The following is a 12,638-nucleotide window of genomic DNA, read 5'->3' on the forward strand; positions in this document are numbered from 1 at the left end:
TTCTTTTTGAGTATAGGATACTTTATGGTGCTGAGTGTTGTGAATTTCCCCTCAGTCACACTGTCACATAGCGAGACTTCAGTGTACTATCTGTGCCATGACAGATATTGTTGTGTTTTGAAAGTGTACTCTGACAGTATGGACATTTTCAAATATAGGTAATGACAATAAGACATGTTACAGAGCATTGGCGTGAACATTTTGCTTATGTTATTACATCATAAACACTTGCAATAGGCTATGCATAATATACTTGCAATAGGCTATGCATAATATGTATTGTAACGACCCAGGGTCGTCAGTGGAAGACTGTTCATATGTTCATATGACAGCAACATTTAGTGTTGACACAGAACATGTGCAACAAACAGGCCTGCCTGTGTAGTGAGTTTTTCTCCAAATGTTTGAAGAATGTGTAATTTCATCAACTACATTTCCCGAAATACATTGCTCTGGCTAGGGTCGCTGTTTTGTAGAGAAAGCACAATTCTGAGTGCGGAGTCCAAACTGTTGACGACAGCGAGGTGTTTGTGTTACGTGAACTTTTGGATCTCGTCTGCAAGGAATATACGATGTGGGCTCGGATTCTATCTGGCGGCCGCGGGTTCGGATTCGGGTTCCGAGTTCCGAGGGAGTGTCTACGTGGCGTTGGACTCGGAATCGCGGGGAGGCAGGAGAGGCATGCTTCAAGTTCAGAGGTACTGTTCCATCAACCTCGAGGACAAATGCTGCTCACTAAAACCGACCCAAAATGTAGCAATTCTAAGGGATTTGTCCATGCAGTTGGCCTAGTGCTGAGAAATATTGAATATTAATTGTTTATTTTTTCATATGTTTTAGATGTATTTAGTCGTCAAACCTTGATTTTGTTCTTATTTTGATGTATAAGTTATTGCAATATGACCGAACAGCGATCATGTTGCGCTTTCCCATTTGCTCCATGTTTTTTCCCTCTTATTTGTGGCACGCTTGGTCATGCAAATCAAATCTACATCTGTCCCTGCAGAATGCCCCCGAGCCCGCACAGATCACTTCGCTTGACTGGCTGCTGCAGACTATGGTTTTATTAAAAGCATGATAGTGGCTTGTCAGGGTATAGATAGGTCTGCCTCAGATCCCCCATCTCTAGAACTAGTCTATTGAATGAACACTATCTTCCATTCAACTCTTCTCAGTTCTAGTGAGATTTCATTGAATAGTTTAGGCTGCTGAAGACTTCCTGATTTACTGTGAAATGTGAATGTAGTGTAATGTCTTGGCCCACTGCAGGTCAGGATTCTTTACAGGAATGGACCTTGGATTGTTACTATCCATTTCAAACAGTTTGGGGTTGATGCTAATCAGTTCTGAGAGTGGGATATGGTATTTTATTAAGACCTTGTTTACGCCTCGCGCTGCCATTTACCGTAGGAAAGAATGTACAGTGCCTTCAGGAATTATTCATATCCCTTGACTTTTTCTACATTTTGGTAGGTTACAGCCTTGTTCTAAAATTGATTAAGTCACCGTAGTTGTACAGGTGTGCCAATACAAGCTTGACACACCTGTATTTGGGGAGTTTCTCCCATTCTTCTCTGCAGATCCACTCAAGCTCTGTCAGGTTGGATGGGGAGTGTTGCTGCACAGCTATTTTCAAGTCTCTCCAGAGATATTAGATCGGTTTTATGTCTGGGCTCTGGTTGGCCCACTCAAGGACATTCAGAGACTTGTCCCGAAGCCACTCCTGCGTTGTCTTGTCTGTGTGCTTAGGGTTGTTGTCCTTCGCCCCAGTCTGAGGTCCTGAGCGCTCTGGAGCAGGATTTCATCAAGGATTTCTCTGTACTTTGCATTGTTCATCTCCCTGACCAAGGCCCTTCTCCCCTGATTGTTCAGTCTGGCCAGACAGCCAGCTCTAGGAAGAGTCTTGGTGGTTCCAAACTTCTTCCATTTAAGAATGATGGATGCCACTGTGTTCTTGCTGACCTTCAATGCTGCAGACATTTTTAGTACCCTTCCCCAGATCTGTGCCTCGACTCAATCCTGTCTCGGAGCTCTACGGACAATTCCTTCGACCTCATGGCTTGGTTTTTGTTCTGACATGCACTGTCAACTGTGGGACCTTATATAGACAGGTGTGTGCCCTTTCCAAATCATGTCCAATCGATATAATTTACCACAGGTGGACTTGAATCAGGTTGTAGAAACATTTCAAGGATGATCAATGAAATCCTGATGCACCTGAGCTCAATTTCAAGTCTCATAGCAATGGGGCTGAATATTTCTGTAAATAAGGTATTAATCCTGTTTTTGGTTTGTCATTATTTTGTGTAGATTGCAGAGATTTATTTGAATTTTAATCCATTTTAATCCATTTTACATGCTTTCTGGTAAGTTTTGAGTACAATACTGGGTGGGGTGAATATATTTTATATGACACATGATTTTTTGTTAACTAGTAAATAGTAGCCTACAGCAAAGTGTGTTTAAATCATTTCTAACTTGTTAACAATTTCTGCTGGTTAGTTTTTGCTACCATGTGGGTTTGAGCTTGCTTGAGCCTGCTAACTGAGGAGTGTTAATTCACCTGTTGCCATACATGTTAATTTAAAACATTTATCTTACAAAGGAGTTGTTTAATCTAACTGCTTAACTATTTATCTGTACATAGAATTGTATTTCTTTTTTTACTATTTTTTTCTAATCTTTACAGGAAAATGCCATGGGCACTATCTGATGTGTGGAGACATTTCACTGCAGCTAATGTAAAAGGAAAAGCTGTGTACATTTGTGAATACTGTGCCAAATCATATGTGAAGAATGCAACAAAGATGCAGAATCATCTGGCCAAGTGCATAAAGTTCCCTCAGCGCTCACAACAAGCAACCTCTGACAAAAGTCCCTCTACATCTATTTGAGGTGAAAATTATGAATCAGACACCTTATCGATAGCAACAGCTCATGGTCCTCCTGGAATCAGAAGTTGTTTTGACTCAGTAGAGGAATGTAGTCAGAGAAATGCTGATGAATGTCTTGCTCGAGCTGTGTATGCAACTGGTTCACCTCTGATGCTCACAGGCAATGTGTATTGGATGAGATTTCTGAATGTTCTTCACCCAGCATACACCCCTCCAACGAGACATGCTTTATCCACTCATTTGCTGGATGCAGAGTTCAAGTGAAGATCAAGCAAATCATAGAGAAAGCAGATTGTATTGTTGTCATCTCTGATGGGTAGTCGAATGTTTGTGGGCAAGGAATAATTAACTACATCATATCCACCCCTCAACCAGTATTCTACAAGAGCACAGACACAAGGGACAACAGACCCACCGGTCTCTACATTGCAGATGAGCTGAAGGCAGTCATCAATTACCTTGGACCACAGAAGGTATTTGCACCGGTGACAGACAATGCTGCGAACATGAAGGCTGCTTGGTCTAAAGTGGAGGATTCCTACCCTCACATAACACCCATTGGCTGTGCTGCTCATGCATTGAATCTGCTCCTCAAGGACATCATGGTACTGAAAACAATGGATACACTCTACAAGAGAGCCAATGAAATGGTTAGGTATGTGAAGGGTCATCAAGTTATAGCCGTAATCTACCTCACCATGCAAAGTGAGAAGAATAAGAGCACCACATTGAAGCTACCCAACAACACCCGTTGGGGTGGTGTTGTCATGTTTGACAATCTCCTGGAGGGGAAGGAGTCTCTCCAAGAAATGGCCATATCACAGTCTGCCGATATGGACAGCCCCATCAAGAGGATCCTCCTGGATGATGTATTTTGGGAGACAGTGGTAAGCAGCCTGAAACTCCTGAAACCTGTAGCAGTAGCCATTGCACGGATTGAAGGAGACAATGCAATCCTGTCTGATGTTCAGTCACCTAGTGGAAGGGACTTTGTGGATCTGAGGCTCTTTCCCCTGTTGCCTCCATCATCCTCCAAATCCCACCAACATCAGCCGCCTCAGAGCACAACTGGTCCTTGTTTGGGAACAGACACACCAAAGCACGCAACATCCTGACCAATACAAGGGTTGAAAAATTGGTGGCCATCCGGGCAAATGTGAGGCTTTTAGAGCCTGACAACGAGCCATCCTCAACACGGTTGGAAAGTGACAGTGAAGATGAGGCCTCAGAGTCTGATGTTCAAGAGGTGGACATTGAGGAGGTCCAGGGAGAAGACATGGAAGCCTGAGAGGAAGACAGTCTAGAAACTAAAGCTTTGGTTATCATTTTACAGATGTATGTTGAAAACGTTTTTGGGAGATGCAATGGATCATTGGGGATCATTCAGTATTCATTTTCTTTTGTTGTTCAGTGAAATCATCCCATGTGAAGAGTCAACTCATTTAATTAAAGTTCAATTTGTAACTAAAAAGTTTTTTAAAAATTCTATTGGAAGGATTTAATCATTTGCAATTATGTCTACTTATGATAAGGTAAAAGGTTTATGTTTCTGTCTATATGATATGGTAAATATATCCAATGTAAAAACATCTACATTTAAATGGTATTAATATTAATTTGCATATATTTACGTTAATTCCCACTGAAAGTTTCCACCTCTGAATATTCCCCAAAATGTGCAACCCTAGCTGTAACGTAACAAAATGTGGAAAAGTCAAGGGGTCTGAATACTTCCCGAAGGCACTGTATGTATGCCTATTGTTAACTCTTTACAGTAGATGAATAAGAACAGGTAGGCATCCTGAACACAGCACATCGTTCCCATCAAGCAGTAGAGATTAGTTAGCAGTGTTCGTTTAGACTACACATAGAGAGAGAGAGAGAGAGAGAGAGATGACTTGTTTCACAAAATACTTGACCTGTAAGCAGGCCAACATCAGCTCCCAAAGTGCATGGCTCACTGATAAGAGCAAGCAGTGGCTGGGTTAAAGGTTAAAAGTGACAATGGTTGAAGTAATAGAAGTCTGCATAATAACTTGGGTGCATTTTATTACTATCGCGCACCAGACTTATACTGTACACTGCGGCTGTTGAAAGAGGAAAATTTATCACCAACATTAATACTGGTATCTATTATAGGACCTGCATTTGTTATGGTTATGATGAAAACATTAATCTTTCAAGTCAGACCTGCTGTTGCCCTCTTCACACTAATGAGTTCTCATCTACAATGATAGGACAATCAGTTGTATGAATCAGTTACATGAACTTCCATGACTTTACTAGCCTGGTCCCAGGTCTGTTTGTGCTTTTGTCTACTCCATTGTCATTGGCATGACAATACCATAAGAAGTTGGCAGGAGGGCAGAAACAGACTGGCGTCCAGGCTATGACTTTTACATCACTGATACCATTACAGTAATGACGGTACAGCAGTGTGGCAGCATATGTTACAACAATAATGAAAGAGTGTTTTCCAGGCCTGTACGAGGAAGACAGCTCTGTTTGACTTCCATCGGGACCAGGGGGGTAAGATGGTGGAGTTTGCTGGCTGGAGCATGCCTGTCCAATACAAAGACAGCCACATCCACTCCCACATGCACACTCGCCAGCACTGCTCCATCTTTGACGTCAGCCACATGCTACAGGTGAGAGGGATTTCATTTAGCAAATTTGCATGGGTAGATATTGTGTGCTCATTGTATTGGCTATACCATCCATTGTGTGTCTCTCAAACAGAGCAAAGTCCACGGAAGAGACAGAGTCAAGTTTATAGAGTCTATGATCGTTGGAGACATAGCAGAGCTGAAGGACAACCAGGTGAGACAAATGCCTGCAAGCAAAGACACACGCACATACACTTAATTTTCCCACACACTCTTCTCACACTTTTATCTCCAGGGCACGCTCACCCTCTTCACCAATGACAAGGGAGGAATAAATGATGATCTTATCGTCACCAAGACAGACCAAGGCTACCTCTACGTGGTGTCCAATGCTGGCTGTGCAGACAAGGACTCTGCCAACATGAAGGTCAGTAGTCCACAAACCTCATGTGTTTGACGACCATCACTCAAAGTTTTGGATGGATTTGTAATGCTTTTATGAAGTGTCATGTCTGTTTGTGTTTCATATATCTGATCCTTTCTGTGTTAATGTAGACTAGACTAGCCAAGTTCAAAGCAGAAGGTCACGATGTGGAGCTGGAGTTTCTGGAGGAATGTTTGATTGCCGTTCAAGGTAAGTTCTCTTATGGCAACGTCAGTTCTACTCGATATACAGTACCAGTCAAAAGTTTGGACACCTACTCTTTCAAAAGTTTTCTTTATTATTACTATTTTCTACATTGTAGAATAATAGTGAAGACATCAAAACTATGAAATAACACATATGGAATCATGTAGTAACCAAAATAGTGTTAAAAAAATGAAAATATATTTTATATTTGAGATCCTTCAAAGTAGCCACCCTTTGCCTTGATGCCTTGATGAAAGTACCCCCGCCTTTTTGTTTTTACACTGCTGCTACTCGCTGTTTATTATCTATGCATGGTCACTTTTAGAGGTCGACCGATTATGATTTTTCAACGCCGACACCGATTATTGGAGGACCAAAAAAAGCCGATACCGATTAATCGGCTGATTTTTATATATATGTATTTGTAATAATGACAATTACAACAATACTGAATGAACAATTTTATTTTAACTTAATATAATACATAAATAAAATCTATTTAGTCTCAAATAAATAATGAAACATGCTCAATTTGGTTTAAACAATGCAAGAACACAGTGTTGGAGAAGAAAGTAAAAGTGCAATATGTGCCATGTAAAAAAGCTAACGTTTCAGTTCCTTGCTCAGAACATATGAAAGCTGGTGGTTCAATATTCCCAGTTTTTCAATATTCCCAGTTCAGAAGTTTTAGGTTGTAGTTATTATAGGAATTATTACACGTCGACTATTTCTCTCTATACCAATTATATTTCATATACCTTTGACTATTGGATGTTCTAATAGCCACTTTAGTATTGCCAGCCTAATCTCAGGAGTTGATAGGCTTGAAGTCATAAACAGCGCTGTGGCTCAAGCATTGCTAAGAGCTGCTGGCAAATGCAGTAAAGTTTGAATGAGTGTTTACAAGCCTGCTGCTGCCTACCACTGCTCAGTCAGACTGCTCTATCAAATATCAAATCATAGACTTAATTATAATATAATAACACACAGAAATATGAGCCTTTGGTCATTAATATGGTCAAATCCGTAAACTATAATTTAAAAAACAAATTGTTTATTCTTTCAGTGAAATATGGAACCGTTCCGTATTTTATCAAACGGGTGGCAACCCTAAGTCTAAATATTGCTGTTACATTGCACAACCTTCAATGTTATGTCATAATTATGTAAAATTCGGGCAAATTAGTTCGCAACGAGCCAGGTGGCCCAAACTGTTGCGTATACCCTGACTTTGCGTGCAATGAACGCAAGAGAAGTGACACAATTTCCCTAGTTAATATTGCCTGCTAACATGAATTTTTTATTTTTATTTTTTATTTTTTAATTGTATCCCCTTTTCTCCCCAATTTTCGTGGTATCCAATCGCTAGTAATTACTATCTTGTCTCATCACTACAACTCCTGTACGGAGAGACGAAGGTCGAAAGCCATGCGTCCTCCGAAGCACAACCCAACCAAGCCGCACTGCTTCTTAACACAGCGCGCCTCCAACCCGGAAGCCAGCCGCACAAATGTGTCAGAGGAAACACCGTGCAGCTGGCCCCCTTGGTTAGCGCGCACTGCGCCCGCCCCGCCACAGGAGTCGCTGGAGCGCGATGAGACAAGGATATCCCTACCGGCCAAACCCTCCCTAACCCGGACGATGCTAGGCCAATTGTGCGTCGCCCCACGAACCTCCCGGTCGCGGCCGGCTGCGACAGAGCCTGGGCGCGAACCCAGAGACTCTGGTGGCACAGCTAGCACTGCGATGCAGTGCCGTAGACCACTGCGCCACCCGGGAGGCCCATGAATTTCTTTTAACTAAATATGCAGGTTTAAAAAAATATACTTCTGTGTATTGATTTTAAGAAAGGCATTGATGTTTATGGTTAGGTACATTCGTGCAACGATTTTGCTTTTTTCGCGAATGCGCTTTTGTTAAATCATCCCCCGTTTGGCAAAGTAGGCTGTGATTCGATGATAAATTAACAGGCACCGCATTGATTATATGCAACGCAGGACAAGCTATATAACCTAGTAATATCATCAACTATGTGTAGTTGACTAGTGATTATGTGAAGATTGATTGTTTTTTATAAGATAAGTTTAATGCTAGCCAGCAATTTACGTTGGCTCATTGCTGCACTCGCGTAACAGTTGGTCAGCCTGCTACACAGTTTCCTCGTGGAATGCAATGTAATCAGCCATAATCGGCGTCCAAAAATGCAGATTACCGAATGTTATGAAAACTTGAAATTGGCCCTAATTAATCGGCCGGTCGACCTCTAGTCACTTTACAAATTACCTTGACTAACCTGAACCCCTGCACATTGACTCGGTACCGGTAACCCCTGTATAAAGCCTTGTTTATTGTTATGTCATTTTCTTGTTACTATTTGATTATTTGATTTGAGTTTTTTTCCCCTTTAGTTTATTTCATAAATATTTTCTTAACTCTATTTCTTCAACAGCATTGTTGGTTAAGGGCTTGTAAGTATTCAGAGCATGTGACAAATAAATGTTGATTTGACCTTGGTCGTATTCATTAGGTACCCAACAGAAACAGGGAGGAACTACCTGAACTTGTCCCATAAGATATTTTTGTTTTCCGTTGCAAATCATTTTGCTACTATGTGTACTAAAGAATATGACCCTGCACATGTCCTCCTCAGGTCCCTCCATGGCCAAGGTGCTCCAGCCGGGATTGACAGATGACCTCAGCAAGTTGTCCTTCATGACCAGCACTCTGGCCACTGTGTTTGGGATCCAGGGCTGCAGGGTGACCCGCTGTGGCTACACTGGAGAAGACGGAGTGGAGGTAGGCCTCTCACTCTCTTTTTCTTTGTACTTCAGTAGAGATGGATATTTTTCTGTGCTCTGTGCATTTCTTTCAAGAATCCTTTGTCTGAAAGCAATTGGCATTTGTAAAAAAAGAATGTGTTTCTTTCGTTGTGTTGCAAAATTGTGTTAGTAATTTCCTCCTCATCCTCCTGTTCAGATCTCAGTGCCTAAATCTGGTGTGGTGGCCCTGACGGAGCGCCTGTTGGCCAACAGTGAGGTCAAGCTGGCCGGACTGGGGGCGCGAGACAGTCTGAGGCTGGAGGCAGGCCTCTGTCTCTATGGTAACGACATCGATGAGACCACCACCCCCGTGGAGGCGACACTGGTGTGGACCATAGGTGACTCCTCATTATTATACACTCCCTTACCGGTCGGTCGGTCGGTCGGTCGGTCGGTCGGTCGGTCGGTCGGTCGGTGTTAATTGGGTTGTTTGTGTTAATTGGGTTGTTTGATGGACTTGCAGGAAAGCGGCGGCGTCAGGCAAAGGATTTCCCTGGTGCTGAGATAATTGTCCCCCAGATAAAGGCAAAGACGACGAGGAAGCGTGTGGGCTTGGTGTCCACGGGACCCCCTGTCAGACAGCACACCCCCATTCTCAGCCCAGAGGGAAAGGTCATAGGTCAGTTAGAGGATCTCTACTAGCTATTACAAGATCTGAATAATCATACGTAAAAGTTTGATTATGCCTACTTAGGATCAGGATACCAGGCCTGATGATTTTCTGTTACTGTTTGTCATTGTTAGTAGGCCTACACTGTAGTGTTATTTAGGCACAAATGTGACACTGTTCCATATAAATTTAGCTGTGAATGGATTGCTGTTGAGATTAGATTCAGCTTTCTTTTTATCAGTTATAATTTTTTTTTTTAGGTGAGGTCACCAGTGGTTGCCCCTCCCCCTGCCTGAAGCAGAACGTTGCCATGGGTTACGTGGATGTGGCTTACGCCAAGAATGGAACTCCCATTCAGGTGGAAGTGAGGAAGAAGGCAGTGAAGGCAGTGGTCACCAAGATGCCCTTCGTGCCTACAAACTACTACTCTGGCCATTAGATCTGTCCCTCAATGGACACCTGGCTTATGAGATCAGCCTGCAAACAGTACCCTGATCGGACAGACTGCCTCCCAGTGACAACAAGATATCAGTCTATCAGAACAAATGCTGCCCCCTTGTGTTTACCTTGAGCAGTGACACTCAAACCTGAAGGACTGTAAGGCTTTCTTTAGCAATAGAGAATGGGTTATGAGAGTGTGTGGCCTTGCCTACACCCAAATCTCCACTCAACTACACAAATACAGCTACACTCTTGAGGATGAGGCTTTTCACTCCTGTTATCTGAAGCTTGTTGATGGTATTTAGACCACAGTGAGTTGTGTGAATGAGCCATATGGTTTGAAGGACACTGACTCACTGACCAGTCAGCAAAAGCAGCAACACGTGCTATGTAAACCAAGAGACACAGGAGCAAGTCACGTTTACAGGACTGCTGAGCAAAACATTTTCTCCTGTTTAATAGTATGAATCTAAACTTGCATTTTACAGGCTAAGTGGCACAATGACGTGTTAATGTTTACTAATTGCTAACTTAATACTAAATGTCAGCAGGAACAAACAACTCTTCATATGATTCCAAATTGCTTTTGTGATACTTTGTCTTTAGGCTTGTACTACAATCCTAGTTGTCACATTCCCAACAAACTAAAACTAAACAATATATGCAGTAATGTGTGGCAAAACTCCAATACCTTGCTTGTAACTACTGAAGTATCTTATAGATGTGTTCATGGTGTTGCATCTCCCCTCTACTATTGAAATATTGTCTCAATGTTTTTGATATTCACTTTTGTTCATGTGAATGCCTTGTATAGCAAGGTAATGATGTAGTTTGTATCTAAAACCCTAATTTCCCTTGTAATATAGGTTATAATTCACATAGAATTAAATATTAGAATTCAGGGTAATTCATTATATATTATACATTTCTCTTTGTTGGGGAAAGCCATCTTTGGATAATTGTCATTGCACATGACTCCACTAGATGCTAGTTAAACATCTGTCACTAATGTTGTTTGACAATTGCCAAAATGTATAGACTACTGTATTTACTGCTGATTAATGCCCTGTGTATTGTCTTTCTAACATTCAAGATTTTGTTGTTTGCAAATTATTAAACACGATTTTCCCATTATTTGGTTATTTTATCATGTATCTTATTTGTGTACTGTGTGGATAATTAACTGGAAATCTAAAATCATTAAAAGCTTAAGTATTGCTACTTTAAAACTGCTATCATTGTTAGTCCCATTCCTCAGCACAACTCCAGACAGACCAGTTAAGATGGGAGATGACCGATATCTTACGTGCTCCAACCCGACTTTGCCATTTTGTAACTTTATTAGTGTTTATCCTTACTTTTTTGGAACAGAAAGCTCACATCATGACCGGCAAGTAGGAGGAGGGCTGGAGTCCTTGTTAGATATGGAGAAAATTGTCTGCTCTCTGTTTTATTGGCAAAAGTCCAGTTACTTGACAACAAAATGGGACGTGAAAAACAAATATTTTATGCTTTTCAGTAACTTGATAAGCGATATGGACATAAAACTGGAGTGTTTCGCCATGCTTCGTAGCGACCGTACAGTAGACTCTGTGCTTCAAGTGTGAAGGAAGTCTCAAGCTTTTGCTCACCTGAATTAGAATACCTCATGTTAAATTGCAGACCTTTTTATCTACCAAGAGAGAGTATCTGTAATAATCATTACTGTCTACATCCCACCACAAAATGAGAATGGCACTAAGCAGGCACACAACGAGCTGTACAGGGCCATAAACAAACAAGAAAACTCTCACCCAGACAACGTTTCTAGTGGACGGAGACTTTAATGCTGAGAGACTGAAATGTGTTTTTCCCCACTTTTACCAACACGTCTACCCACAAGTGCATACAAGGGCCTCCATCGCCCTCCCTTCGGCAAATCAGACCATGACCTCATCCTCCTGCTTCCTGTTTATAAGCAAAAACTCAAACAGTACCAGTGACGAGCTCAGTACAGAAGTGGTCCAACGAAGCGGATGCTAAACTACAAGACTGCTTCACCAGCACAGACTAGAATATGTTCAAGGATTCATCCGATAACATTGAGGAGTTTACCACATCAGTCACAGGCTTCATCAATTAGTGCATTGACGACGTTGTCACCACAGTGACCGTACATACGCTGTAGCCAAAATCCATGGATTACAGGCAATATGAGTGCCGGGCTAAAGGCTAGTGCTTCTACACCTGCATTGCTTGCTGTTTGGGGTTTTAGGCTGGGTTTCTGTACAGCACTTCGAGATATTAGCTTATGTACGAAGGGCTATATAAAATAAACTTGATTGAAAACTTGATTGCTACCGCTTTCAAGGAACGGGACACGGACAAAGCCCGCTAGGACCTCTGACGAGCCATCAAACATGGAAAAGATCAATATAAGACTAGATGGCATCGGCAGATAGGGCAGCTCTGCTTCTAGCTCCTAAGCAACTTTCCAGTATTTCGTTTTTTTGTGTGGTATTTCTTAGATTATTAAACCATGAATTTGTTTGTGTAATTACATACAGCCGGAAATAACTTTTGGATATCAGAGCGTCGGTAACTCACCAGCATTACGATCGGGAATAAGACTTTCCTGAATTGGATTCTTTGTTCGTA

At 41.8% G+C, this 12,638-nt stretch overlaps 1 protein-coding gene across 1 annotated transcript; it reads left to right on the forward strand.

Moving 5' to 3' along the window:
* Positions 1 to 442: 442 nt before the first annotated feature.
* LOC129860986 (aminomethyltransferase, mitochondrial-like) lies at positions 443 to 11,135 on the forward strand. The gene is made up of 9 exons (XM_055931973.1): positions 443 to 698; positions 5,375 to 5,542; positions 5,634 to 5,714; positions 5,796 to 5,927; positions 6,056 to 6,134; positions 8,782 to 8,927; positions 9,108 to 9,288; positions 9,414 to 9,569; positions 9,821 to 11,135. Exons 1-9 carry the CDS (start codon positions 573 to 575, stop codon positions 9,997 to 9,999), a joined length of 1,248 nt encoding a protein of 415 aa, XP_055787948.1. The 5' UTR covers positions 443 to 572; the 3' UTR covers positions 10,000 to 11,135.
* The last annotated feature ends 1,503 nt before the right edge of the window (positions 11,136 to 12,638 follow it).

The sequence above is a fragment of the Salvelinus fontinalis genome, chromosome 8 (genome assembly GCF_029448725.1).
Source record: "Salvelinus fontinalis isolate EN_2023a chromosome 8, ASM2944872v1, whole genome shotgun sequence".
Taxonomy (NCBI): domain Eukaryota; kingdom Metazoa; phylum Chordata; class Actinopteri; order Salmoniformes; family Salmonidae; genus Salvelinus; species Salvelinus fontinalis.